The sequence below is a fragment of the Trematomus bernacchii genome, unplaced genomic scaffold (genome assembly GCF_902827165.1).
Source record: "Trematomus bernacchii unplaced genomic scaffold, fTreBer1.1, whole genome shotgun sequence".
Taxonomy (NCBI): domain Eukaryota; kingdom Metazoa; phylum Chordata; class Actinopteri; order Perciformes; family Nototheniidae; genus Trematomus; species Trematomus bernacchii.
This window is the reverse complement of record NW_022987720.1, coordinates 24,237,656-24,263,661: the sequence shown is the minus strand read 5'-3', so window position 1 is coordinate 24,263,661 and position 26,006 is coordinate 24,237,656. Positions and strand designations below refer to the sequence as shown.

Sequence of the window (26,006 nt, the reverse complement as noted above, 5' to 3'; positions counted from 1 at the left end):
TCATTCAACAGCTTTTGTTAGAAGCCAGCTCCTAAAACCTAAAAGTGAGACCTTTTTTTATTTTATTTATTTAACCTTTATTCAACAGCGAAAGTCTCATTGAGATTAAAAATCTGTTTTGCAAGAGAGTACTGGCCAAGATAGGCAGCAGCACAGTTACAGAACACACATACAAAAACAGAACAGCGAACAATCAGGAGCATCATCATATAAAGAATCTACAGTTATCTGCTTCCCGGTCACTAAGAGGCACTTTAAAACTGTAAGCGAGACCAGTAGAGAAGTCTAGATATTTTTAAGAACTTTGTAAGTAGCAAAAGTATGTAAAGTAAAACAATTTATTGGTAGTAAAATGAAGTGCTGGAATAAAAAATGGTTTTATCCCACATTGAAGCTACTTACAGGGACATTTAAGTGGAAATGTTACCTCATGTTGAGTGTATTCATGTGCAATGTTTTGCTGAAGCCAAAAGCAGCAACATTTTGTTATTGTACAATAGAAAAACACTTGTGAATGTAATTTTCCTTTTCTGCTTAAACTAATGCATTTATATTCCACTTTTCAGGTGATAATTATTCCCTTTACAAAATGGGAATTGTATGCAGATTATGGAAAAGGTTTTATACTAATATATTACCCATCCTTCCTTGACAGGAAACTACTATTGCATCACCTCTCAATCCAGTGTGTGTTGGACGGAGCTGTGCACTTACTGTAAGCCTGATCAGTTTTGTATGAGCTGGGCTGATAGTGAGAACCTGGCTGAGCCCCACTGAGGCATGAGTGTGGGAAGGGCCAAGCATCACAGCTTCGTGTCCTGTGAAGAAGAGGGCTTGAGACTGAGTGCAATGCCTGCAGTGGGCAGCTTCGGCAATGGCAAGATTCAAACGAGACGAAAGTTCCACAGCCGCTTTGTCAGCAAGGCTGGCCAATGCAACATCCATTTCTCAAACATGGATGAGAAGTCACAGCGGTACATATCGGATATTTTCACAACATGTGTGGATGTCCGCTGGCGATACATGTTCCTGCTCTTCAGCCTGGTGTTTGTGGTGTCCTGGCTAACATTTGGCCTGGCATACTGGGTCATTGCACTTCTACACGGTGACATGGACCATCTTGATGAAGACGACAGCTTTGTTCCTTGTGTCACGATGGTTAAAACCTTCGTGGCTGCATTCCTGTTTTCCATTGAGACCCAGACGACCATTGGGTATGGAGCTCGCTGTGTGACAGAGGAATGCCCGGCTGCTGTCTTCATGGTGGTCTTTCAGTCCATCATGGGCTGCATCATAGATGCTTTTATGATTGGTGCCATCATGGCTAAGATGGCAAGGCCCAAAAAGCGTGCAGAGACACTGCTGTTCAGCCACAACGCAGTCATTGCCATGCATGATGGGAAACTGTGTTTCATGTTTAGGGTAGCTAATCTGAGGAAGAGCCACATTGTGGAAGCTCATGTGCGAGCGCAGCTTGTCAAGCCCCGATACACAGAGGAAGGAGAATACATTCCCCTGGATCAACTTGACATGAATGTCGGCTATGACGATGGCACAGACCGCCTGTTTCTGGTGGCACCGCTCACTGTCATACATGAGATCGATGAAGAAAGTCCACTGTTTGGCATCAGTAAGCAGGATCTTGAAACACTAGACTTTGAGGTTGTAATTATACTTGAAGGCTTGGTGGAGGCCACAGCCATGACAACACAGGCACGGAGCTCTTACCTGCCCTCGGAGATCCTGTGGGGTCACCGCTATGAGCCCGTCATCTTTGAGGAGAAGAGCCAGTACAGGATAGACTACGCCTACTTTCACAAAACATACGAAGTACCATCCACCCCCAGATGCAGTGCCAAAGACCTGGAGGAGAGAAAATTCCCAACATCTGGTGCCAACTCTTTTTGCTATGAGAATGAGCTGGCCTTCATCAGCAAGGATGAGGAGGAGGAGGAGGAGGAAGGAGATGTGGAGGTAGAGGAAGAAAGGAAGAGTTCATCGGAGCGAGTGAACGAGCAGGCCAATCCTGGACGTGATCAAATGGCGTCACCTAAAGAGTCAGAGATTTATCTTTGGTTGACTTTTTCTTTGTTTATTTGGATGCAGAACAATGCAAGTGTCGTGTAAAAATCCCTATGACTGTCGCTCTACTGACGTGAGGAAACAACAGAACTGATCTGAAAAACTGAAACTGATTTAGATTTCTCTTATGATTAACATTTTGTTCTTCCCGAGATGGGTTATGAAGCTTTATTAAAGGCAAACAAGACTATGACAAAGTGCATGACAATAGTATAGTTTTGTATGAATATATTTAAATGTTTCATAGGTTTGGCGGGACAATCTGGTGCTGTTCACAGTCAAAGTATACAATTTGCAACTGAGTGTGGAGTTAGATTAACACTTTGCAGAAAACTAAACATTTGAGAATATTTCTCCAGATGAAGTTCTAAAAAATAGAGGTGTTGATCAAGTTTTTTCTTAATGTAAAAACCATGTGAACAATATGACTCTAAAAAATGTTCATTAGACAATGTCAATGGATGACTTGGTTAGTTGGCTTACATACAACTGCTATATCATGGACTGCATTTAACTAAAGACGACACATCACAAGGTAGAGTTTTAAACATTTCCGTATTTCCAACAAAAAGAGAGAACAGCCTGATGGTGCATCACAAGTCAATAATGAAGGCAAATCTCTGTCTTCACATTTCAGCCAGGGGGAAACATTAAAACATGAGTAGATGTTTAACAGGTCAATTATATCTCAACAGTTTACCAGAAACATTTTGGCTTGACTGAATGAGTGTTTGCTGAGCCGCACTGTTTTTCCGCCAAATGTTCTGTTCTCACAACTTACAAAGCAGTTTACAATAATAATTCAGGTAGATTTTCAATTCAACCTTGAATTTATTCAGCTGTAGACAAATGCAGGCTTATCATTTCTACCAGACAACCCTAACTGGCTAAAGCTAACGTTAGCTTCCGGAGTTAGTTGCAAAGGTTGTCTCCAGCTAATTTGTAACGTATGAACCAGACTTTGTTAATGAGAAAACAGTCTTATATGTGCACCAGTGGCTGCTATATATCCCACTGAAAAGCTAACAGGTCCCAGGCTAAACGTTAGCATCCTCATCAGTTGATGATGCATGTGGAAATCTTAGGAAATAAAGAAACAACGTTGTGCTTTTGTTTGATTTTAGAGAAAGTAAGTCCAGGTTTTACAACTATAATGAGAAAGTATATTCTGTATGATCAGACTGTTATTCCATACTAACCCTGTCTAGCTTAACTTGTTTTGCTTACACTACAGAAAAATGTCATTACACAAACACCTTTTTAAACGTTTTGGATGAAAGTGTAAACTAGGTAATTTGTATCTGTGTTTAACTTTTTAACAGTCATTAAATGTTTTTACAAGAAAAAAGAAAAATGCAGGAAACTATGCTTTATTATTTTTATTTCAAAATAGCACTCCATGGTTCACTTTAAGACCAGGGCACTATCACTATCTCAAGTGTAGTTTGCCGGGGTAAGAGTAAATTATCCCATAATCCATTCAATACTACATCATTTGCTAGTTGTAAAAAAAATGGACATGAGGAATCAGGGTAGTACTGTCGGCAATGCTTCAGCTCAGGCTACTTAAGAGCAGACCATCTATCTCATAGTGAAAGAGAGGCAAGGTCAAATAAAAAGGTGTGAACCTGACAAACTCCTCACATATTGGCAAAGAAAGACTTGACACATTATTTTTGAGGGCCATGCATTACTTTGGTGGAGTTATAACCTAATGTATGACATCTGTGCTCATTGTGTTTAAAAGTCAAATCCAAATAACACAGATTGAAAGAAAAATAATTATACACACAACAACAATAAACGGTGCAGTTTGAAGAAGAGCAGAATAAATGGCTGAGAATACCCCTTCAAGTGCTTAAATATAGATATAAAAACATCAGATTACTGCCTTTGAGATTATTCAGATATTTATAGGACAACATTTAGCAGAAATTCTAAAAACACTTGTGGAAAAAAAGTAACATTTTAATCAAATCTAACTCAAACATTATGTCTTAACAGATGTCTAACTAGAAATCAGTGCAAACAAATCCAACCATAGCCTGAGATAGCCCCAGGTATATTATTAACGTATAACAATGTGAGAAAACAGCAGGGGATAGATGTGTTTAATCATAATCATGCCTTTCAGCGTCCCATTATCACACCAACCTGCTCACGCATTGGCAGATCACACACATGGCTAAAAATACATGAATTTGCTGCTTCTCATATAACCAACCTCCAATTATATTTGTCTTTCTTTCATTATAGGATACATAATAAATATATTAGGTCAGACACTACTCCACTTGGTGAAATAAATGAGTATTTCCTCCACACTTCTCAAGCTTAAAGCTCCATGTGGGTTAATGTATACACCTGACAGCCGATTCAGAACATTTTAACACATTCACATTTATATCTTGTTGCCTTGGGCTTGAAATATCCGAATGGGCTTGCTCCAGAAAACAAATGTTGTTTCCATTGCCATTTGAACCAAGAGCGGGACTGTACAGTTAAAGGGAAGAACTCAAATGTGTATTTGTCTTGCTGTTATTGTAAATAAATTATTATTATTTTTGGTTTGATGTTTCTGGTTGAATAGACATAAGTAACAATACATTGTTTAAAAAGCTCTCTCTCTCTTCTGGAAATACTTGCTTGATGGACTGACTCAATTAAAAAACTCTTCCTGTCTTCCACTTAATACATTTGAAGCAATTTTGACTCTGGGTTGCACCTTGTTTTCTCCTTACAGGGTTTTAGTTTGTTGTGTGAGACAACAATATATAAATTGAGGGACAACAACATTATTCTCCTGTTGATTATCACAATAAAAATATATCTCACAAAGCTTTTACTTCTTTTCTTCATGGTACACAGTAACTAAGTGTAGGGATGATTTTACAACAAGCTGTGTTTGTTGTCCAGTTATAAAAAATACATTTGGCATCTGGTGAGGAAAAGTGTGTGCTGTTTGATAAACATGGAGGAATGGACTGTAATTTATGGCTGTGATTCGGTGTGAAGGTGTCTGGTTGGGGTCAAAGGTTTCTTCTTTCACTCTTATGCAACCAATAAGGCATGTCTTTGCATATGTACTGACAAGACCTGGCGTGATTTCACTGCCCTGTGACCTTGAACACTGGAAAAGAGATTACTACACACACACACACACACACACACACACACACACACACACACACACACACACACACACACCCACACCCACACACACACACACACACCACACACCACACAACCACACACACACAACACACACACCACACACACACACCACACACACACACACACACACACACACACACACACACACACACACACAACAGAAACTTTAATGAGAACGGAGAATAGCGTTGGTTAAATTGCCAAAAATATATGTGGGCTAAAGAGTGGGTGTTTTATTATATCCTCACATTAAATCCTATCACAGTGAATTGTATTTAACTGTTCTACCCTTTCAATCCATATAACCCTTTTTGGAAAGTTAATTAATTCATGTCTTTGGGCACAAATACACATTTCATGCGGTTTTTCTAAATATAACCTTAATTTCCAACGAAAACTCTTTATCCCCTGCAACACATTGCCCATATAGGGACCACATGTTATTATTATTCATTATTTCATTATTAAACCCATGTTACACCCGAATTACATCTATATTATTATTGTTATTACACCTATATTAGAACCCATATTACAACCCATATTACAATTACACTGGTTTTACACCCATATTACATTATATTATGACTCATATTAAATCCATATTAAATAGTTATTACATCCATTTTACACAATTTTTACACCCACATTACACTTATATTACGACCCATCTTAAACCCACATTACACCGTTATTACACCCATATTATACCCACATTTCACTTATATTACAACCCATATTACACCGTTATTACACTTTTTTCAGACAAAGCAACACATTACTCCATGTTACACCCCTACTGTTATACGTGTTACATCATGGACACAGCCTGTCAAATGACTACATCCCCCAGGATACACAAACCATTTAAGGGTTACAGTAAGTTATCTTGAGTGCCAAATGAAAGTGTAATTTTGTCCTCTAAGAGAGCTGTATCCTCCGAGAGGTGCTGTGTGATGCAAGAGGCTCTGAGAATAAAACGGGATGCTTCCGACCCACGTGGCAGTGTTGGAGGACGGAGAAGCGTGGAGGGTCAGTCTTCCAGCATGCAGAGTGGGCTGTTGAAAGGCAAATTTGGCTTTAATTGCAGCAGTTCTATTTCTTCGCCAGAGGAGGTGGAGGGTGGAAAAAAAAGTAACATGATGCAACAGCTGCACCTCCTCTCCTTAAGACATAACTCTAGACATTTCAGAGCTGCTTAATATTCATTTATTTTCTCTTTATAGCTAATTTAAGTCACTGATGGACGAAAGTTAGCATATCTGACGTTGTACAAAACAAGATAAAGAAAGACAAGATAGTACCCTGTAGCTCCTGATTCGACTAATTAACTCACTGGAATTATAGAATTGCTTGATTGATGAACATCACTAAATATGATTCACCATCACTATATATTTATTCACCCCAACAGAACCCAAAGTCAAATCTATTTTAAATTGCTCCGTCTGCAAATAAACATGCATGGATGAAGCGCTGCCAATGTCTTTCTGGTGCAGTTTTGATATTTGGTTGTTGCTAAATACCTTCTACATGCTTTGTTGTGGTTAATTATTGTCACAGATAAGCTTACTAAAACATGTCAATTGGATATTTTGGCCGTTTGACTTGATTATTTTCTGACAGGAAGTATTCATTAAGGAAAGACTGATGTAAAAAACATTTTGATCAGCTTTTGTCAGTGTGTTGGGGAATGAGAATCAATGATTAGATTTCCTGGAAGTAAGCTTCAAATGTTGTCGTACTGGAGGCAAGGGCGTGACTTCTCTTCAGGACAGAACAAGTGAAGGAAACTGAACTTCTTGGTGATATTATATTTCAGTTTCCCTTTCCACTCACAGCCGATTCAGAGAGTTAGGGCAGTGCAGTGTTATTCTTCTGAGAGGTGTGGTTGTGTGGACAGCTCAAAGGTTAGAGAAGGGAACTTGTGAATGGAAGATGGAAGAACTCGCCTTGACTTGGAAAATGTGACAGAGGAAAAATGGTTTCAGAAATCAGGGTGGACTAGAGTTTAATTTAAACGGCTGTCTAACTGTCCGAAGTTACACAATGCCATGGAGACAGTGTGAATAGCTTTTGCTTCCATAAACAATCAATGATAAAATGTTGTCTGTGCACATTACGGAATCAGCATTAAAGACCCTAGTAAACTTAAGTGTATAGGAATTATAAAACAGATATTATAATATAATACAAATAACACAATAAAACGCATGCATTGGTAACACACTAATATTTAGTCAAAAGCAGATACAGTGTCGTTTTAAGTGTTTTAATAGTATAAAATGATGTTTGATTATGTATAATTACACACATTAACTTGTCCTTATTATAGAACAGATTTATTATCCCCTAAAAATATTATTTGGAGGGCAACTTTAAAGTTGTTAATAAACTATGATCTGCTTTTGTATAATGGATATTTTGACATTTCATGAATAAATATGATTATTAGAATGAATGATTATGTTAATAATATTTTAATTATCTAAAATTCTGCTATATTATAAGGACTAATGAACGGCTTTTACACTATTGTATTTGTATTTATGAAAAAGCAACTTATTCCACCTCTGATTTCATTCATAATCTATTAAGTAGTTATGGCTGTTGACAAGTATTATATGAAGACATAACAACTGTTTTCAGCTACAATATATTGTGTTATTATAACTTTTAATTGTTTATATACTCTACTTAAAGGCAATACCTTTTCTTGAACTTTTCAGGCAGTCAAACCGATGATGTAGAAAGCTGACAATGTAATTTATCCTAATGTGACCATTATGTGTCATGACAAATATCAGTCTCAGGTTGAGCACTGGTTTGAATCCGCTCTCCAGTTAAAGCCAGTATCCATGTGTAGTGGTACACTAGTGTTTACTGTCTGATCCTCTATTGCTTCAAGTTATTTCGCTCATGGAAACATTCACGCTCCAGCTGAGCACATCACTCAGTATTTACTCGCAGCTCCAGCCCGACTCCTGCAGACGTTCAGTATTTGATTACAGCAACAGGCTGATTGGATTTCAGGAGGCATGACTCAAATACCTCCAGCAAACACAGAGCAACTGGAGAACTTCCTGCTTGAGATGGACGAGCAGAGAGGACACCGAATAATCAGCGCACACACAAACACCACTAGGGTCAGCATGGAAAAATCACTCTGACATGATGTGCAGGACGCTACACCTCAGAAAACAATTAAGATGTATGAAGAACTCCAATGGCTGCAACACGGTTTTCTCTCTCTCTGGCTGATTCTGTGTGTCTCTCTCTTCCTGTGGGAAGTTGTGTTGGTTACATTCGTCAATGTTGAATTAGTGGATTTAATGTTTAAACCGAATACTTATTTCTTCTTACTCAATTTCAGAACCTTTACTGAAAAGACTGTGAATGGAGCAGGGTGTAGGAAGTATCAAAACTACACTATATTTAAGTTCATCATTTATGTTCCTCACAATAACCAATTATATTTTACTTGGGATTTATTTTTACATTTTAAGTAAATATGAAACATCTTTGGAAAGGAATCCTTTATCTGACCTGAAACAGCCCGTCAAATAAATGATGGAGAAGAGATCGGAAACAGATAGACAAAGCAAAATAAGATCACAAAAATCTATATAGTTGAGAAACTTACTGCGAGTAACCCTCGAATTGTGTTTATGAAGACTAATAATAATGTTGACAGCAGAACTATACCAACTGAACTGAACTGAACCTCTTTGCTGCCCTCATGTGGCTCATTGTTCTTGTAACATGCAAACATCATAGTCCATTTTTCATAGAATACATTTTAAATCTAAGGAGCAGGCATAACATTTTGCAACAAATGTAACGATATCTTTTGACTATTTGTTTTTGATCACCTGGCTAGCGATAGCCAAAACCACAAAACAAAAGATTGATTACTTTCTTTCTTTAAATACATTTTTATTACATAAATGACATAGTTTTGACAGTGTGGCCTTTTAACATAAAGACAGCGTTTTACATTTCAGGTATTTTGGATGGGTGAACCTGCACAACAGAGCCATGAATTCCTCACAGTCTTTTAGGTTTGTGCATGGGTTTGTATTTGTATATTTCTTCAATGATTTGATTTGACCAAACACAGAAAACCGCAGACCCTTCCTCCCTGACCCTCCCCAGTGACCCCTCCCCCCAGCCCTGTCCTCTGTGCAGAATTAATTTTTCAGCCCCAGTTGTAAATGTCCTCATCTGTAACGGCCAGGATGTCTGTGACCAGGCCGGTGCCGATGGTTTTGTTTCCGTCTCTCAGAGTGAACCTCTGGCCTTTCTCCAGGACCATCGGCTGACGGAGCGTGAGCGTCAAGGAGGTGTCCTCCCCGGGCATCACCATTTCCTGAAGGAAGAAGAGAGATTGATTATTGTCCTAGAAAACCCTGTTGTTGCACTACATTGTTTACTAAGGCTGCAACTAATAGATTTTTTTTATTGCAGAGAAATAGATTAGTTGTTTGCTCTATAAAATGTCAGAAAATGTTCCCATTTTAAAAACTGGGATCAGAAAATGTTGACTTCTGATAACTAATCAACATCAAATGTTGTTCACTTATGAACATTAGGTCATTTGTATGCATATTGAACTGCCTTGTTGTTGAAATGCACTATATACATATCTTGCCTTTCCTTATGATATATATAAATGGTTGTATGCCATATTTGGTAATAAAACAGTTATGCATTCAATACTACCTTTAACAACTTTTACTGAAAATGTAAAAAAATATAAATGTGTTACAGGTCAAAGCCTTTTTAGCATAACTTTTCTAATCCATATGTAAACAGAGATGCTGGTTTCATAGATTAGAAAACATCATAAAGTTGTTTGCCCTTGTTTACAGACACTAGCTGAGCAAACTCTTAGGGATGGAATTTAAACTCTATTCGACAAACATGGTTTTACTGAAACACACAAACCTTGTCCACGGGCAGAGTGACCCTGCAGGCCATGTCCCAGGTCAGAGAGAACATGAGGGGCATGAAGTTGGTGACGAAGGGTTTGTGTCGGCCTCCCTCCTCCTTACTCAGAATATACACCTGCAACACAGGAAGCACAAACACCACACACACATCAGAGCTGCAATCAGTGGAAACAGTGAGTAATGCATTTCATAATAACATCACAAAAACTAAAAAGGGACTATTGACCCGTCAACAGTTTTAAAATAGCCATTTAGATGAATCGATGTCGGCTCTGTCCGTATATATCATTCAATGGTAGAAATGTCTCCACCAGAACTGTTTCCACCACAGTAAATATTCGTGTGTGAATTTGTGATTATGGCATTATTCGTATATAACCTTGCAAATCAAGCTGCTGTTTGAATCAGAAAAAGAGCATTGCATTGTGGTTTCTGTTTTGTTTGAATGGAAGATGAGCAAATACTGCAGGAAAAGTCTTCTCTTAGCAACATTACAACTTCAATTTTTCTGGAAAAAATGAGTTCCATTTTGAGTCTTTACTTTTGATCTCTGAAATAATGTGATGAAGTATGGTATGGGTATTTTGAACCAATACTTAATTTACTTTACAGAACAACGTCCGTTTAAAATATATACCATTACAGCGGTAGAAAGTATCGGCCAGTATTATTGGGCATACCTGGGCCTGGATTTTCCTGTGAGGCATGATGGATCCTGGTTTGCACATCACCATCCCTCTCCTGACCTCCTCTCTCTTCAAACTTCTAACCAGAGCGCCAAGATTATCTCCTGCCTCCGCCCGATCCAGAGACTTGTGGAACATCTCGATACCTGAGCAAAATAAAAGGACGGACAGAAAGGTGAAAATCATTTGTATATACCGAATCTCGTACAGTATATTATATTTTTGTTAAAAGCAAAGGAGTTCCTCCTCTGTCTTTCTGTTGCTTCTTTCTTTCACTCACCTGTAACCACCGACTTGAAGCTGCGGTTGTGACCCACAAACTCACACTCGTCTCCCTTCTTAATGACCCCCCTCTCCATAGTGCCTGTCACCACTGTGCCTCTGCCTGAAAGACACAATCGATAAAACTCAGATTAGGAGAATGTAATTTTTTGACTTAATACAGGAATACACATTTAAGATATACGCTTATTACAAGAAAAAACGCTAACAGTAAGGCTCCCCTCAACTGAATTTAGATTTTAAGTTCTGCGTTGAGACAGTGTTCATGTTGCATTTCTTGAGTTTTTCATACCTGGGATTGAACACACTCCTTCAACGGGGAGGAGAAAAGGTTTTTCCAGCTCTCTTTTGGGCAGTGGGATGTATTCGTCCACCTTCTCCAGCAGATTCAACACTGCATTCACACCGAGTTCAGGCTCTCTGTTCTGGGAAGAGCAAAACAAAAATAATTCAGTCAAGACACTTCTCATCAGAGACTCAAAACTGCAAGTGAATTAAACAGTGGGTTACATCGGTATATAAGCGTAGTTTTATCTTAACCCTAAAATAGGTTACTGCCAGTCCTCCCCCTCACCTCCAGGGCACAGAGGGCCGAGCCGATCACAACTGGTGCGTTGTCGCCATCGTATCCGAACTCTGTGAGCAGCTCACGGATCTCGATCTCCACCAGCTCCAGCATCTCCTTGTCATCCACAACGTCGGCTTTGTTGATGAAAACAACAACGTGCTCGACGCCAATCTGCCGCGCCAACAGGATGTGCTCTCGTGTCTGAGGCATCTGGCCGTCGGTGCCCGCCACCACCAGGATGCAGCCGTCCATCTGGGCTGTGCCTGTAATCATGTTCTGAGAAAGAAAAGACGTAGGTGTAATTCATTATGTTTCTGAGTACTTATATAGTGCATAGTTTAGGGCTGTGCAATTAATCCATGGTATATGCAGGAATCCTGAAGTGAAATGTAAGACCTTTTAAGACCTTTTTTAAGACCCTTTTCATACATTTTAAGACCTCATCGCCACTTCGAGTTTTAACCGGTTACATTGGCGACACACTCTACCTCACATTGACTATATACAGTATTGATTGTCCTTCCTCCTTATCTTCCAACCATTTGGACGCAAACTTGCATTTCCCCATAACGATGTTGTTTAACAACCGGCGTAAACGGACCTTCGCGCGCTATCAAGCAGTGAGCGTGCAAAGTCCTGTTCAGATGACGTCAAATCCAACGGGATGCCATAAATAAACTACACAGAATCACACTACACACCTACGCAATGATTACATTCAGGCACACTTTAGAATACAACCTCTTTGGACAATTGATATACTTCTTGAAAACAAGCTACAAAATATAATACCTTGGAAAATGCCGTTTAATACTTTTTTAATACTTTTTAATAGCCTTAAAGGTGGGGTAGGTAAGTTTGAGAAACCGGCTCGAGATGCACTTTTTGTTATATTCCATGGAATGCTCTTAACATCCCGATAGCAATGAATATCTTAAGTGCTTTGACAAAAATGTCATCTATGGAAGCCGTAGTACTGTAAAAAGTACGACCAATCATCTGAGCCGGCCCGGCTAAAATAACTGGATGGCCTACCTGCCTGTCAGCCTTCCATCTGTGCACAAACTTATCTCGTGCCCTCATTGGTCATGTGCGCGTTCGTGTGTGTTGGAGGAGGGGCTCTGTAAGGAAGTGTCAGATTTTTTCCGGCTGTGTATTTTCAAATTATAGCGCACTCAAGCTGGTTTCTCCAAAATTACCTACCCCACCTTTAATTTTCGCTAATTTGATTGATCAACTTTTAATACTTTTTAAGACCCCGCGGACACCCTGTAATCGTATTTTAATCTCGATTACGATTTTGGCTTGCAACGATTACGAAAACAACGTAATCGAAATAAAACGATTATTATAAAAAAAAATGTATTGATTTTCCAGTTGAATTATACTTAAAGTTCAGGGTAATCAACAGTTAAAAATATACTGTTCAAATTTCTTTTTCAATAAATGGATGTTTTCAAAGTAAATGGATAATCGTTTTTAACCCTTAAGAGTCCCTGGGGCCATTTTTCAGCCATTCGGGTTTTCATGTTCATGCCATTTTGGCTGTGTTGAATGAATATTGCTCAAACTTCATTTTGGACTTCTAGCTTTCAATTTTCAATTTTTACATTTGTCTACAAGATGGCGATAATTTTAACCCTTTGAAGCCTGCAGCAAAATGTCACACTTTTTACTGTTTTCTGTAAGGGTCACTTGCTACTGAAATGATATGTGTGTGTCGCTTTTGATGTTGGATAATGGTATGTGTGTGCGTGTGCGTGTTTGTGTGTGTGCGTGTTTGTGTGTGTGTGCGTGTGTGTGTGTGTGTGTGTCCAACTTCAAAATACTTTTCTCTTAGAAGGCCACACTGCGTAATAATCTAATTCAATAATAAAAACAATGAGTTGCGAGAACCAAAACAAAATTGGACTTTGTTTTGGTTCTCGCTCAGGTTGTTTATACAGGTGCACTGCAGCCATGGTTATAAGTATTACTATTAGTGCAGGAGTAGTCTTTTTGGAGATGGCAAGGCATTACAGCACACAGGAAGCTCTGGACATCATCATGCACTCTGATTGCGAGGATGGCTCCTCATCCTCCTCCGTGGACTCTGAGGCTGACACAGAAGAGGCCTCAGAGTCCACGGAGGACGCCTCAGAGGTGGGAACAGACCAGCTAGAGTCCAACTCAGACTCATCTGAAACTGAGAGCGGAGGGGAGTTGGAGGAAGCAGCTGCAGGATGGACTTCAAAAAATGTTTTGGTCTCCCACAAACACTGAGAAGCTCCGCTACGTCCCAGCAGCCAGAAGTTTGATCCCGGGACCAACACACTATGCTGTCGCCCGAATCAGTGACCCGGCATCCAGCTTTGCACTGCTGCTGACAGATGACATCCTGCAGCGTATTGTGTCCATGACAAACCTGCATGGGAGACGGTCAATTGCAGAGTGGCGAGATATGGACACAGAGGAACTGCAGGCTTACGTGGGGCTGCTCATTTTGGCCGGTGTTTACAGGTCAAAAAATGAATCGACCCTCAGCCTCTGGAGTGAGAAATCGGGACGGAGCATTTTCCGAGCCACGATGTCCCACAAGAGGTTTCACCAAATCAGCCGAACACTGCGGTTCGACGACAAGCTATCCCGACCGCGGCGCCGTGATGACAAGTTGGCTGCCTTCAGCAAAGTCTGGGATATGTGGACGCACCGCCTGCCGATGCTGTTCAGCCCATTCAGCGACGTCTGCGTGGATGAACAGCTCATCCCATTCAGAGGCAGGTGCAGCTTCAAGCAGTACATGCCAAAAAAGCCGGCCAAATACGGTATAAAGATTTGGGGAAACTGATGTAAAATCATCCTACGCCTGGAGACTGCAGGTGTATACAGGCAAAGCAGCTGGCAGTCGTCCTGAAGTCAACCAGGGGATGAGGGTGGTCCTGGAGATGACAGAGGGGCTCCAGGTACACATCATTACCTGTGACAATTTGTTCACGTCCTTCGCACTGGCTGAGGAGCTGCTCAGGAGAGAACTGGCCCTGGTTGGCACAATTCGCCGAAACAAGCCTGAGCTTCCCCCTATTTTGCTCCAGGCAAGAGCGAGAGTGATCCTCTCCTCCACCTTTGCCTTTACGAAGACCCACACACTGGTCTCTTACATCCCTCGACGGGGCAGGAATGTGCTGCTTCTAAGCACGAAACACCGCAGTCCAGACGTAAGCGACGAAATGAAGAGAAAGCCAGTCATAATCAAAGACTACAACCGATGCAAAGGAGGTGTCGACAACCTTGATAAGGTAGGTGCCATTAGGCATCAGTTACACACACACATGTATTCTTACTCTTATATTCTTGTCTGAAATATATGTAGGTTTTTTTCAAGTGAGCATTTTCCTATAAAATAATTAATATTTGCATCATGAGAGAAAATGCTTGGAATCATGTATTCAAATTGGCTTTTATGTTTTTGTTAGGTTGTTGCCACCTACAAATCGCTGGCCACTTGCCCTCTTCCACAACCTGGTTGACATTTCCCATTACAACGCCTACGTCCTGTGGACATCAATCGAGCCATCCTGGCAGCAGCAGAAACCGTACAGGAGGAGGCTCTTCATTGAAGAGGTGGGAGAAATGCTGGTGACCCCACACATCAAGAAGAGAGGGCGCCTTCCCCGCTCATCAGCCGCTGCAACAATGGTGTCAGATCTGCAGGGTGCTGCTGCAGGTCCCTCATCAGTGAACGGAAGAGCAGGAGGCAGTGCCACTTTTGCATGGACAGAAGAGTTTGCAGCACCTGCTGCAAATGTGGGAAATTCATATGCAAGGACCACAGTCTGTCCATTTGCAGCCCCTGCTCGACCTGAGCTGAACTCTCACAGTGTTCATTCAATGTTCATCTTTGTAAAATAAATGTTTTTCTGGTTCAAAATGATCTTGTATTATTCATTTTAGTCAGGCTGGAGTAGTTTTAAAAGATTTACTCTTTTAAAGTGGGAAAAAATAGGAATATATCATAATTTTATGGCAGTTTTTGTGAGGGTGGCATTTTCTGGCCGTAGGAACACGAGTGTGAGTTTTTGTTTAAATCTAACACTGCAAAAAAAATAACAATGCATTCAAATCAATGTCGCTGCCAATCATTGACCAATCTAGGGACCTAATAATAACAATAATCAAATATTCCTTGAAATGTATTTTCTGAAAATTATTCTAGTTTTTTTCAATAAAAAAAACTGTGGAGTTTTTTTCAACAAACTGGCATTTAAAGGGTTAAAATCCCCAAAATATAATTCATATTTCATATGTGTATGTCAGGCTGGAGTAGTTTTAAAAGACTGACTCTTTCAAAGTGGAAATAAATATGAATATATCATAATTTTATAGCAGTTTTTGTGAAGGTGGCATTTTATGGCCTTAGGAACAAATACTCTTAAGGGTTAATAATCGTGATATCAATTATTGACCAAAATAATCGTGATTATGATTTTTGCCATAATCGCACAGCCCTAGCATAGTTAGTTGTAAATGCTTAAGGAGAAACAAGGATTCTGATGAATAGCACTTTCTAAGTCATGTTTGTTTTAGGTATGGGCAATACATTAGATTATTATACAAAGATGTTTATTATTTTCAAGCAGTCTTCTTGCAACCCAGAATTGCAAAGAGTAGTTAAGGTGCAGATGAGGTTTGAGCATGTACACATATGTGGGTTACATACGGTATATATATATATATATTAGCTTTTGAGTATAGCATAAGTGATATTCAACCATATTGGTTGTATAGCACGAGCTCTAGTTTCCGGTGTCTGGTATAAATAGAGTATATTACCTTGACGTAGTCAGCATGACCAGGACAGTCCGTGTGAGCGTAATGTCTGTTGGCTGTGGTGTATTCTACATGAGAGGCGTTGATGGTGATTCCTCGGGCCTTCTCCTCTGGGGCATTGTCAATTTCTTCGTACTTTTTAAAGCAAGCTCCACCAGCTTCAGCGAGCACTGAGGACAGAAAAAAGACACCAAGGTCAAATTTATGATTTTTTTGTACCACAGCACTAGAAAAATGTGGTCTTGACTTTTCGTCATTTGCAAATTCAGTCTGCAGATCAAAAGTTAGGATATCAATTATTCTACCTTTTGTGATGGCTGCAGTCAGGGTGGTCTTTCCGTGATCCACATGGCCAATTGTTCCTATGTTTACATGGGGCTTGTCTCTGTTGTATGTCTTCTTCACCTCTACAGCAAAGGTCCTCCGACAAAGGGGCACAGCAGACTAGAATTCAAAGACACACACAGGTGTTATAAAATTGCAAAATAAAATGTTAAACAGGCGGTAGAACTGTGTGAATTTACATTCACTCACCAATCTAATGGAGCTGTGCAGGAGGCTCGGCGAAGTCAGCTGTAGGGCTAAAGAGGGGATACAAATATAAGTAAATATACATTTTGATTATCTCTTAATCAATGATGACCGGATCATCATTGTCATTGTATTTAAAAAAGAAAATAGAAAAACACGTAAATATTGTTTTATAAGCATGTATGTTGGTACCTGCATTGAACCAAATTCATCAGTCTTTTTTGATAGTAATATCACTGTAGATTACATTTAAATAAAGTTACATCAGGTAGCTAAAACGAGCTCTGCAGCAGCTGACATCAAGCCATTAACCCCGATGAACCAGAAGACTCTGTGTCAATCTACTGCTTTTTATTCAAATAGTGGGTTCCACCAGCTTTATAGTAGTTTATAATATAGGTTTCAATCATAATTTCTCACTCAGTTCTCAGCCTCTGCTAGCTGTATCGTTAGCTAATACCGGATAACGTGACCTTGCGCTGCGATCCAAAAGAGTCATCAGCATCGCTTTTTATCATGATAGATTAGGTTTCTACAAACGCAAACAAGATACTATCTCAAGTGCAGAACAGATCAAGTTGATATAGACAAATACACTACCAAAAAGCATAAAGAGTAGGTTACTACAACATCATTAAATAATTTTACCGGAGAAACATGCGCGCAATCCCACCAACGACGCCATCTTGGATAGCTAGACAAATCAAAGACGGTCAACCAAATCAAGAGAGTAATGGCCAGCTCCGAAACTCTTCTTCTTCTTCTTCTTCTTCTTCTTCTTCTTCTTCTTCTTGCCATTGTTTCCAGAGCAATTTGTATTTAGATGGGAATGCGAAGAAAACATGTTCTCAGGGCTTTAGCATGTACTAAACTACAGTTTTAATCACTGTAGCTGCTGATCCATAAACCATACATTCATCGGCTCCAAAGTTGTCGTCTTTAGCAGCAGACAAAATAGCGTTTCATCATAAATGTGAATTCTGTAAAACAGTATAATTAATAGCTATAGAGTACTACCACTATATAGTTACTAATAATGCTAGTATAATACAAATCAAATAATTACTTATTAAATCCCTTTAATAAGAAAAATTGTCAAACTGAACGTTTTAGGACACCCGTAGGAGATAGAGAGAAAATCTGTTTGAAAAAGTGCTTTATTATTTCTTTGGTAATGTTTATTGAGATAATTGTATTTCCTACTGTGGAGCCAGCTGGGGTTTTGACAGAAACGTTTCTGGGTAATCTGAGTGGAGGTACTCCTCTCTTGGACTGATACTCTTTGAACGTCTTGCATATAAACGTCACATATTTACCGTAAACACGGAAATATAGTGGAGTTTGGTATTCTGCCTCTCAAAAACAGCTTGAATTACGCTTCATTTACGAATAATTTAATTCTGAATGAATGACTTTTTTTTACAAATCGTAAAGACTGAAATGACTTTGGGCTGAAGAAAGTAGTTCGGCAAAAAAACACACAATTCAGCTTGCCCATTTGGTACAAGTTTTACGGTACAGCATGGCAGCCTCCTTACACTCGTGTTAGCTAGAATGTTCTGGCGCATTCGTATTACTTTGTTTAAAGGGGAGTCATCTTGTTTCTAAAACACCCTGTGAGTACATCCAACACGGTTTTAAAGGACGCTTGTAAAGGTAAAGTGTGTTAAGTTTAAGGCTTATGTATGGATGTATTTTATAACGCTAGTTGTGTAAAGCTCAACAACAGTGACTGCCCTCAATGTTAGCATCTTGAGAGTTAAATGGGTTTGCTCTCTATGTTTGGGCTTCTGTTCTGTACGTCATTTCTGAATCGAGTTGTGGCTGATATTATGATAGTATGGACGCAGATTTAGTTTTTTTTGTACAGTAAATTCGTTTTTATAGGGAAATGTAATATTCACAAAAAGAGATGGGCTTACTCCAAAACATTATATGTAATTGAATACATAAAGAAAATGTTTTTCTCCTCAGCTCCATAATGGCAGAAAACAGACAGCCAAAAAGATATCCCCAGAACCTAGGGGGGGTTTTGCAGCTGGCTGTGGATGCTGGTTCAGCCGCAGAGGGACCTTCTCCTATTGAGCCCATGTCAGAGGAGGTAAAGGCCTCTTACTATATTATGTTTGTGTTAACTATATATTTAAACCTTGAGAAGGGTTTGAACAGAAACCCTTACACCCCAACACCTTGCTAAGTCCAAGGTCAGACTTTCTAATTGGGTCAATTTAATTTAATTACCATAATTGTACCATACATCTATTCACAAGGAGCAGCAAACACTGACTTTCAACACCTTTAACCTTATACTTGAGTTTTTAATAGAATAAGGAAGGGAGAAAAACAATAACAAATACCAAAAAGATGCATACACAATTATCAACAGACATACCTGGTGTAAGAACAAATGTGCATTCTTTAAACCATGATTTAATAACACTATTTAATACAACTATTTGTTTATTTAATGATTAAAAGTGAGTTTCTTCTCTTTTTGATAATATATTTTGGGTTCTATTTCTCCGTTGGGATACTTGTGTGTTCGAAAATGCATCAAAGAAAACCGAGAAACATTTTTGTACTTCTGTCTTTCTTTTTCCAGAGGAAACTGTGGCTGAAAGGTGCGCTCGCAGAAGTCTGCAAAGGACAGATGGATGAAGTGGAGCAAATTAAGAAGTGCTTGGAAGTCTTAAAACACGAGCGAGATGTTGAGAATGAGAGAGGAGAGGAGGAACGGGGCGAAGAAGATGAAGATGAGCGGGAATCAATCTTTGATATACTGTCAGAGTTGTGTGAGAATTTGGACAATGCTCGAGGTTTGTAATTAACACCATTAGAGTTTACATTTTTTCTTTAGATGAGATGTTACAGCTACAAAGAGGTTATGAATGAAATACTATTTGTGTGCTCTATCCTGACTGTGTGTCTTCTTCCTGTTCTTCACAGACCTAATGACTCTTGGCGGACTGGATTTGAGCATCTCCCAGTATCTGTGTCATTCCCGAAGTGGACTGAGGTGGCGCGCTGCCCATCTCATCGCTTCCTGTGCCCAGAACATGCCGCAGGTGCAGATCCACTTGTTCAAACTCGGGGCGCTGCCGAAGCTGCTGCAGCTGACGGACTCAGACCCCAACCCCACCGTCAGAGTGAAGGCCCTTTACGCTGTGTCGTGTGAGTATCTAAGACAGAGAGGAGAATCCACTACAAGGCAGTTAATTCTCAAAACTGTATACTTAAAACTGGGAAATTATAAATTATAAAAAAGTTTAATTACAAGCCTTAATTGTGTTGCTGACAGAATTGAAAGATCAAAGCGATCAGTCTAGATTGTAATCGCTTGACTTTTAGGATACTTTAAATCAGCAAAGTATTGTGAAAGTTGGGAAAATGCTTCATTTTATGTTAATTTTCATGTTTTTAAGGTTAGGAGTTATCTTAGTAATAGAAGTAATTAGTTACTACTAATCTGGTGTTGCATTTACAAAATGATTGGTTTTCATAAAAATGTCTTTCTGGTGTCCCACACTATCTAGCTTAGCTTTAAATAATCATTATCAAAAATAAAATGTAATCTCCAAAGCTTATTAAATAAACAAAGTGAATACAGAAATGGAAAACTGTGTTACTTAATTTTGCATTTATAGTGTATACATCGGCTTCATGAGATTTCCTATTTTTGTTACCTTGGAGGGCCTTGAATTTGAACACTACAAAGCCGTACAAACCTTGAGGAAACAGTGCCCCTCACAACAACATTTTAACTGTATCCTGTTGTGACTTTAGGTCTGGTTCGAGAACAGGAGGAAGGACTGAAGGAGTTCTTATCCAACGATGGTTACTCTGTGCTGATGCGAGGGATGCAGTCGGACAACGAGAAGCTCAGGACCAAGTCTGCATTTCTTCTGCTCAACCTGCTGATGGCTGAACCCGAACAGAAAGGTACGGAGAAGAGAGGCATGGGGACAGAATGGAGTCAAAATAAAACAAAGATCTTAAGGGGGAGATAGCACTACAACATTATGCCACATATAAGTAATGAATATCATCTGATGACTGTGAACCTGAATATTTATACTAGTCATAAATCTGTAATAAGATATTTTTGTTTAGGCTCCTATTCAAATATTTAAAGATTAGACTTATAAGAGCTTAGAACATAACGATAAAGTATTTGATGGTTATCCCCAAGCTCTATTATGTTATATGTTCGGTTGAGTACCTTTTTTTTATACCAAGATTTGGTATTAAATGTAATACTTTTGACCACTCAGGATTTGATAAAAATGAACAAAAATCCCTCAAACCACCTCATCATGACCTTGATGAACCACATGTAAAAAACATATGCAGTGTGACAAGCATTATAGCGCTGACTTTGTAAAGTAGTTTCTTTAACTTTGGTCTGTCTGTTTTCCTTCCTACAGACACAGTTGTCTCCATGGGAATGGTTCAGCAGCTGGTATCTGTTCTCCGCACACCTCACTCACCTGTCCATGAACACGTGCTCGGCGCCCTCTGCTGGTAAGAAACACTCTCTACCTTACTTCCTCACACTTTGACATTTATGCTTCACATTATTAACGATACCCTCTTGTGTCTGGTCTGTGTAGTCTGGTGGAAGAGTGTCCGAAGGGCCTCAAAGACTGCAGTACTCCTGCTCTGGGTCTGGAGGAATTACTCAAACAGCGATTCAAGGAGCTCAAAGGAAAAGAAGAGAGTGAGGTAATATATCTGTCTTTGAGCCTAATTGAAAAATATATTTAAACTGAAACCATGTACTGCAAGGAAGCTGAGCTAAATTTACTTTTTATTTCATAAGAAAGGAGACATGGAGACACAGTTGTTTTTCTCATGTACAGAATTACTAATGCATGGCTGCATAATCTAGTGTTGAGGAAAAATGTCCGGTGCCTTGCTCAAGGGCACCACGGCAGGGCAGGAGGTGAACTGGGACCTCTCCAAGTAGCAGTCCACACTCCATACTTTAAGTCTGTTCGGGGACTTGAACCAGCGACCCTACAGCTCACTGTCCAAGCCCCTACTGACTGAGCCACTGCCGGACTAATAAATGTATATATGTGAATAGGGAATTTTAGGACAATAAGGATAGCCGTTTCAGGAAAGAAATCTATATTTTATAAATTGGCTTAATAATTGTCCATGAACCAGTTTTTAAAGTCACTTCTTTTGTTTCTAACAGGAAGAACTTGAGTTCTGTGAGCGTTTGAGGGGCTTGTGTTTCCACGGGCCGCAGGCAGATGACAATGGGATGGATCGCTGAAATCGAAATAACCTCACCGGTTTTTGATATCAGTGTCCAAAGATGTAACCGAACATTTATGATCGTGGCTTGTGGATGTTCAGTAACATCTTTGTCTCTTACCACAGATGTTGTCCATATTTTTGCATGTCACACAAAGGCTGGATTTGACTGTGTAAATAGGTGAAATGTATAGAAAATACCTTTTTGAGTCAGCTGTTATTTTAGTCCAGTGTTTTCTGTTCTTCATATCCTAATTGTAATACCTAACAAAATGTCATTCACCATCACATGTGATAGGAAGTATTTTATGTTTGATGTGTTAATATGTACATCCCAAAGTGAGTTTCGTAACATGTGTAACTCATTTAATTGTTGTAAGTTAGGTTTGTTTGACGTCTTGCAGTTAAAGTATTTCATGTCACTGTAGTTGATTGTCTCTTAAAACCTGACTCAGAATTATGAACATCATTGTCAACATGTTTCACCATATTTATTTATTATTTACAAAAGCCATTTGTGTATTTATACATATAATGGTTAGCTCACATTTGTCACCACAGGCACAACTTACACAAACACATGGATGTCACACAAAATTCAAATATTTTGGCACATATAAGAGAATACAGATATTATTCTAAACTGATGTATGTGGAGTTTCTTTTTTTAGTTTTGATTGTAAACTGTGGTATTTAAATATCTTGCTGTTTAATAACTTGTTTGAAATTAGCCAGTAGCCATCAAGTGTTGGGAAAAAAAGGAGAACTGTCTTTCTAGTTTCCTCTTTTCCTGTACTTAATGTGTTAAAATTAAACACTAATAAGACCTACATGAAGTTTTATAGGTAGTTTTAGGATTCACGAGGCTGATGGAGATACCCCAGACTCTAGGGATGCCTCATGAATGCTGTTTAGGACCTCTTCCATTTTGAAAAGTCGTCCTTGTTCTCCACTGCCTTTATATCGCCCACAGCTATTAGTAACTGTGCAGAATAATACGTCACCATGACAAGAGCATTACCGTACTCCATTGGCGGCGTCGCCTTGAAAATCTGCAGAGCCAGCGACAGGTCGGACACCATGAAGGACAAACTCCCCAACAGGGTTGCTGTGTGGCGGGATCTGATGGCTAATGCCCCCATTATAGCAATCAAAACAACATAGATCCCCACAGCTGGAACCAGTAGCTCTGAGTCTGGCGCTGTCTGCAGGAATGGAAATATGTAGATGTAAAAACCTCCTCCTATCATAAAAAGGATAAGATACAGAAAACGAAAACCGACGGAAGAGGAAGCGGAATATGCTGAATAATTGCTGGAGATGAAGGCGAATGAGTAGAGCAGGTGAGCCGCAGCAAAAGCTCCCATTCCTGCAACAGATACGTGAGATGCTTAGGACAAACAATGCATTAATGACTAGATACATATCAAGTAAAAAAATACTTGCAAAAACTTTCCAGGTTTAGGATTATTTTTATAATAACATTTATAGCTTTAGACATTGCACATACATAGGCCTATATTCTCTTTTAGGCCTAGCACAGATTTCACTATTGACCGGATGGGCTGCAATTTACAATTCTTTTAATTACTAATTAATTGTTTGGTCTATAAAATAGTGAACATGTCTATCCAATTTCCCAATGTTTAAGGTGATGTTTAAAAATGTCTTGTTTTGTCCGTTCAAAGCCCAAAGCACTATTGTACTTTTAATCCACTACATTTTGGAAGCCAATTTTGTACTTTTTACTTCACTGAAATGATTGAAACACTTAACTTGCTTTATAGGTTCAGATTATTGATTTATACAACGTATTATAATATAATTATAGGTTAAGATATCCAGCACCAGTTAAGAAAGCAATTACAAATGTATCCACCTTTACCAGCTGTGATGAACACAACACAATCCACTAATTTAATATATATGATTGAACTACTTTTTGGTACTTTAAGTATATTTTGATGCCAAGGCTTTCTACTTTTACTAAAATGGGCCCAATTATGCTCATCCGCCCCTTAGCTTATCACTTACAATGTGTTGGAGTGCTAGCCAATAGGGCTGCGTTACAGAAGGAATCCAATGGAGGCGTTTCAGACAATTTGATATTGTTACTTTTACCTAAGTATAAAATCTGAGTATTTCTTCCACCACTGTTTATTTCAAATCTTTAAAATACCCCAACAAACTCTTACCGTGCAGAAAATGCTCAGGCCACACCAGGCACCAGTCCCCCACAGCAGAGCAGACCAATCCTCCCACCACACCCAGCACACTCTGACCTCCGTTCCAGCTCAGCACGGCTGCCGCCAGCAGCAGAGCGGGGGCCGTTTTGACGGCTGCAGATATGATGGACCCCGTGGAGTCAGGAGTCCACAGGTAAAAGTACAAAGCTGTGGACAAAAAGAAAGGCAGGAGAGAGAAAAAGAGAGCACAAGACTGACAGAGAAAGAAAGAAACAAACAAGGAGACAGGTCATTTGTTGAAATTTGACATATTTATCCATTTCACATGCAGAAAGTTGGAGCTGTAAATGGGAGTAAATGATTTGTAGGTACCATGTATCTCCTCTGCCGCCTGTCGTAGGCATGAGTGTCAAGGATGTCCATCGTCTCACAGTCAGTCGGTCTCAGTTGGATGAACCTGTCTTCTTTTTTCTTTTGTCTTTACTGTCTTTGTTACGGACACATAAATCCAGATGTTCTCGTCTTGTTCCCTCCAGTGTGGAATCTCTGCTGCTTCTCTCAGTCTGCTGGAATTTCACACAAATGAACTTTGTACCGACCTTTGCTGTCTGATTGTACGCTGATAATCAATGTTCTGCCTGTTTCACCTCTCATGGACAAACTACTGACCTTTAACATCATCAGCTGGGATTGATGACATCAACACAAAAGGGGCAAAGTTGAATTAGTAGTAAACTCATATAATAAAGGTTGTTCTCTATCTTTGACTTCTCATGATTGTTGGCATGGACACATTATTGTTGGAGAAAGGCCCAGAAAAAGGACCTTCTTTAGTAGTTGAATTATATTTCTAAACCTAATGAAAAATTAACTATTCATCTCTGCAACAACTATAACTAGAAAGCAAAAAGTTGACTGCGGTATGTATTTGTGAATAAATAATAATCTCATAAAAGAAAAGTATTTCACAGTGCATTGTTTAAAGGTGGGGTAGGTAATTTTGGAGAAACCAGCTCGAGTGCGCTAGAATTTGAAAATACACAACCGGAAGAAATCTGCTACTTCCTTACAGAGCCCCTCCTCCAACACACATGGACGCGCACATGACCAATGAGGGCACGAGATAAGTTTGTGCACAGATGGAAGGCTGACAGGCAGGTAGGCCATCCAGTTATTTTAGCCGGGCCGGCTAAAATGATTGGTCGTGCTTTTTACAGTACTACGGCTTCCACAGATGACATTTTTTTTATGGATTTTTGTCAAAGCACTTAAGATATTCATTGCTATCGGGATGTTAAGAGCATTCCATGGAATATAACAAAAAGTGTATCTCGAGCCGGTTTCTCAAACTTACCTACCCCACCTTTAAGGCTATTAAAAAGTATTTAAAAAGTATTAAACGGCATTTTCCAAGGTATTACATTTTGTAGCCTGTATAAGTATATAAATTGTCCAAAGAGGTCGTATTCTAAAGTGT

General features: G+C 39.3%; 4 protein-coding genes across 4 annotated transcripts; 2 read left to right on the top strand and 2 right to left on the bottom strand.

Moving 5' to 3' along the window:
* Nucleotides 1-780: 780 nt before the first annotated feature.
* kcnj12b (potassium inwardly rectifying channel subfamily J member 12b) lies at nucleotides 781-4,911 on the top strand. Its single transcript, XM_034142363.1, has one exon. The coding sequence runs from the start codon at nucleotides 781-783 to the stop codon at nucleotides 2,125-2,127; it is 1,347 nt and encodes a 448-aa protein (XP_033998254.1). The 3' UTR covers nucleotides 2,128-4,911.
* A 4,264-nt stretch (nucleotides 4,912-9,175) lies between these two features.
* On the bottom strand, nucleotides 9,176-17,797 carry tufm (Tu translation elongation factor, mitochondrial). The gene is made up of 10 exons (XM_034142665.1): nucleotides 17,730-17,797; nucleotides 17,085-17,131; nucleotides 16,856-16,994; nucleotides 16,554-16,720; nucleotides 11,751-12,020; nucleotides 11,469-11,601; nucleotides 11,175-11,279; nucleotides 10,889-11,040; nucleotides 10,204-10,323; nucleotides 9,176-9,625 (listed from the first exon to the last, which is right to left on the bottom strand). Exons 1-10 carry the CDS (start codon nucleotides 17,764-17,766, stop codon nucleotides 9,455-9,457), a joined length of 1,341 nt encoding a protein of 446 aa, XP_033998556.1. The 5' UTR covers nucleotides 17,767-17,797; the 3' UTR covers nucleotides 9,176-9,454.
* Nucleotides 17,798-18,572: 775 nt separating this feature from the next.
* Nucleotides 18,573-22,986, top strand: hspbp1 (HSPA (heat shock 70kDa) binding protein, cytoplasmic cochaperone 1). Its single transcript, XM_034142663.1, has 8 exons — nucleotides 18,573-18,737; nucleotides 19,056-19,182; nucleotides 19,684-19,897; nucleotides 20,028-20,252; nucleotides 20,865-21,020; nucleotides 21,506-21,602; nucleotides 21,692-21,803; nucleotides 22,282-22,986. Exons 2-8 carry the CDS (start codon nucleotides 19,063-19,065, stop codon nucleotides 22,360-22,362), a joined length of 1,005 nt encoding a protein of 334 aa, XP_033998554.1. The 5' UTR covers nucleotides 18,573-18,737; nucleotides 19,056-19,062; the 3' UTR covers nucleotides 22,363-22,986.
* tmem86b (transmembrane protein 86B) lies at nucleotides 22,818-25,206 on the bottom strand. The gene is made up of 3 exons (XM_034142664.1): nucleotides 24,902-25,206; nucleotides 24,539-24,782; nucleotides 22,818-23,712 (listed from the first exon to the last, which is right to left on the bottom strand). The coding sequence occupies exons 1-3, from the start codon at nucleotides 24,950-24,952 to the stop codon at nucleotides 23,255-23,257; spliced, it is 753 nt and encodes a 250-aa protein (XP_033998555.1). The 5' UTR covers nucleotides 24,953-25,206; the 3' UTR covers nucleotides 22,818-23,254.
* Nucleotides 25,207-26,006: the final 800 nt, after the last annotated feature.

Excerpts from the sequence above, each read along its gene's own strand:
- hspbp1 (XM_034142663.1), top strand. The coding sequence starts at position 19,063 with ATGGCAGAAAACAGACAGCCAAAAAGATATCCCCAGAACCTAGGGGGG. Across the intron at positions 20,253-20,864 it reads GGCCCTTTACGCTGTGTCGT|GTCTGGTTCGAGAACAGGAG; the intron begins GTGAGTATCTAA and ends TTGTGACTTTAG. Across the intron at positions 21,603-21,691 it reads GTGCTCGGCGCCCTCTGCTG|TCTGGTGGAAGAGTGTCCGA; the intron begins GTAAGAAACACT and ends TGGTCTGTGTAG.
- tmem86b (XM_034142664.1), bottom strand. The coding sequence starts at position 24,952 with ATGGACATCCTTGACACTCATGCCTACGACAGGCGGCAGAGGAGATAC. Across the intron at positions 24,783-24,901 it reads GGCGGCAGAGGAGATACATG|TCTTGTGCTCTCTTTTTCTC; the intron begins GTACCTACAAAT and ends TTTCTCTGTCAG. Across the intron at positions 23,713-24,538 it reads GCCTGAGCATTTTCTGCACG|GAATGGGAGCTTTTGCTGCG; the intron begins GTAAGAGTTTGT and ends TATCTGTTGCAG.
- kcnj12b (XM_034142363.1), top strand. The coding sequence starts at position 781 with ATGAGTGTGGGAAGGGCCAAGCATCACAGCTTCGTGTCCTGTGAAGAA.
- tufm (XM_034142665.1), bottom strand. The coding sequence starts at position 17,766 with ATGGCGTCGTTGGTGGGATTGCGCGCATGTTTCTCCG. Across the intron at positions 11,602-11,750 it reads CGGCCCTCTGTGCCCTGGAG|AACAGAGAGCCTGAACTCGG; the intron begins GTGAGGGGGAGG and ends TGCTCTTCCCAG. Across the intron at positions 11,280-11,468 it reads AGGAGTGTGTTCAATCCCAG|GCAGAGGCACAGTGGTGACA; the intron begins GTATGAAAAACT and ends TGTGTCTTTCAG.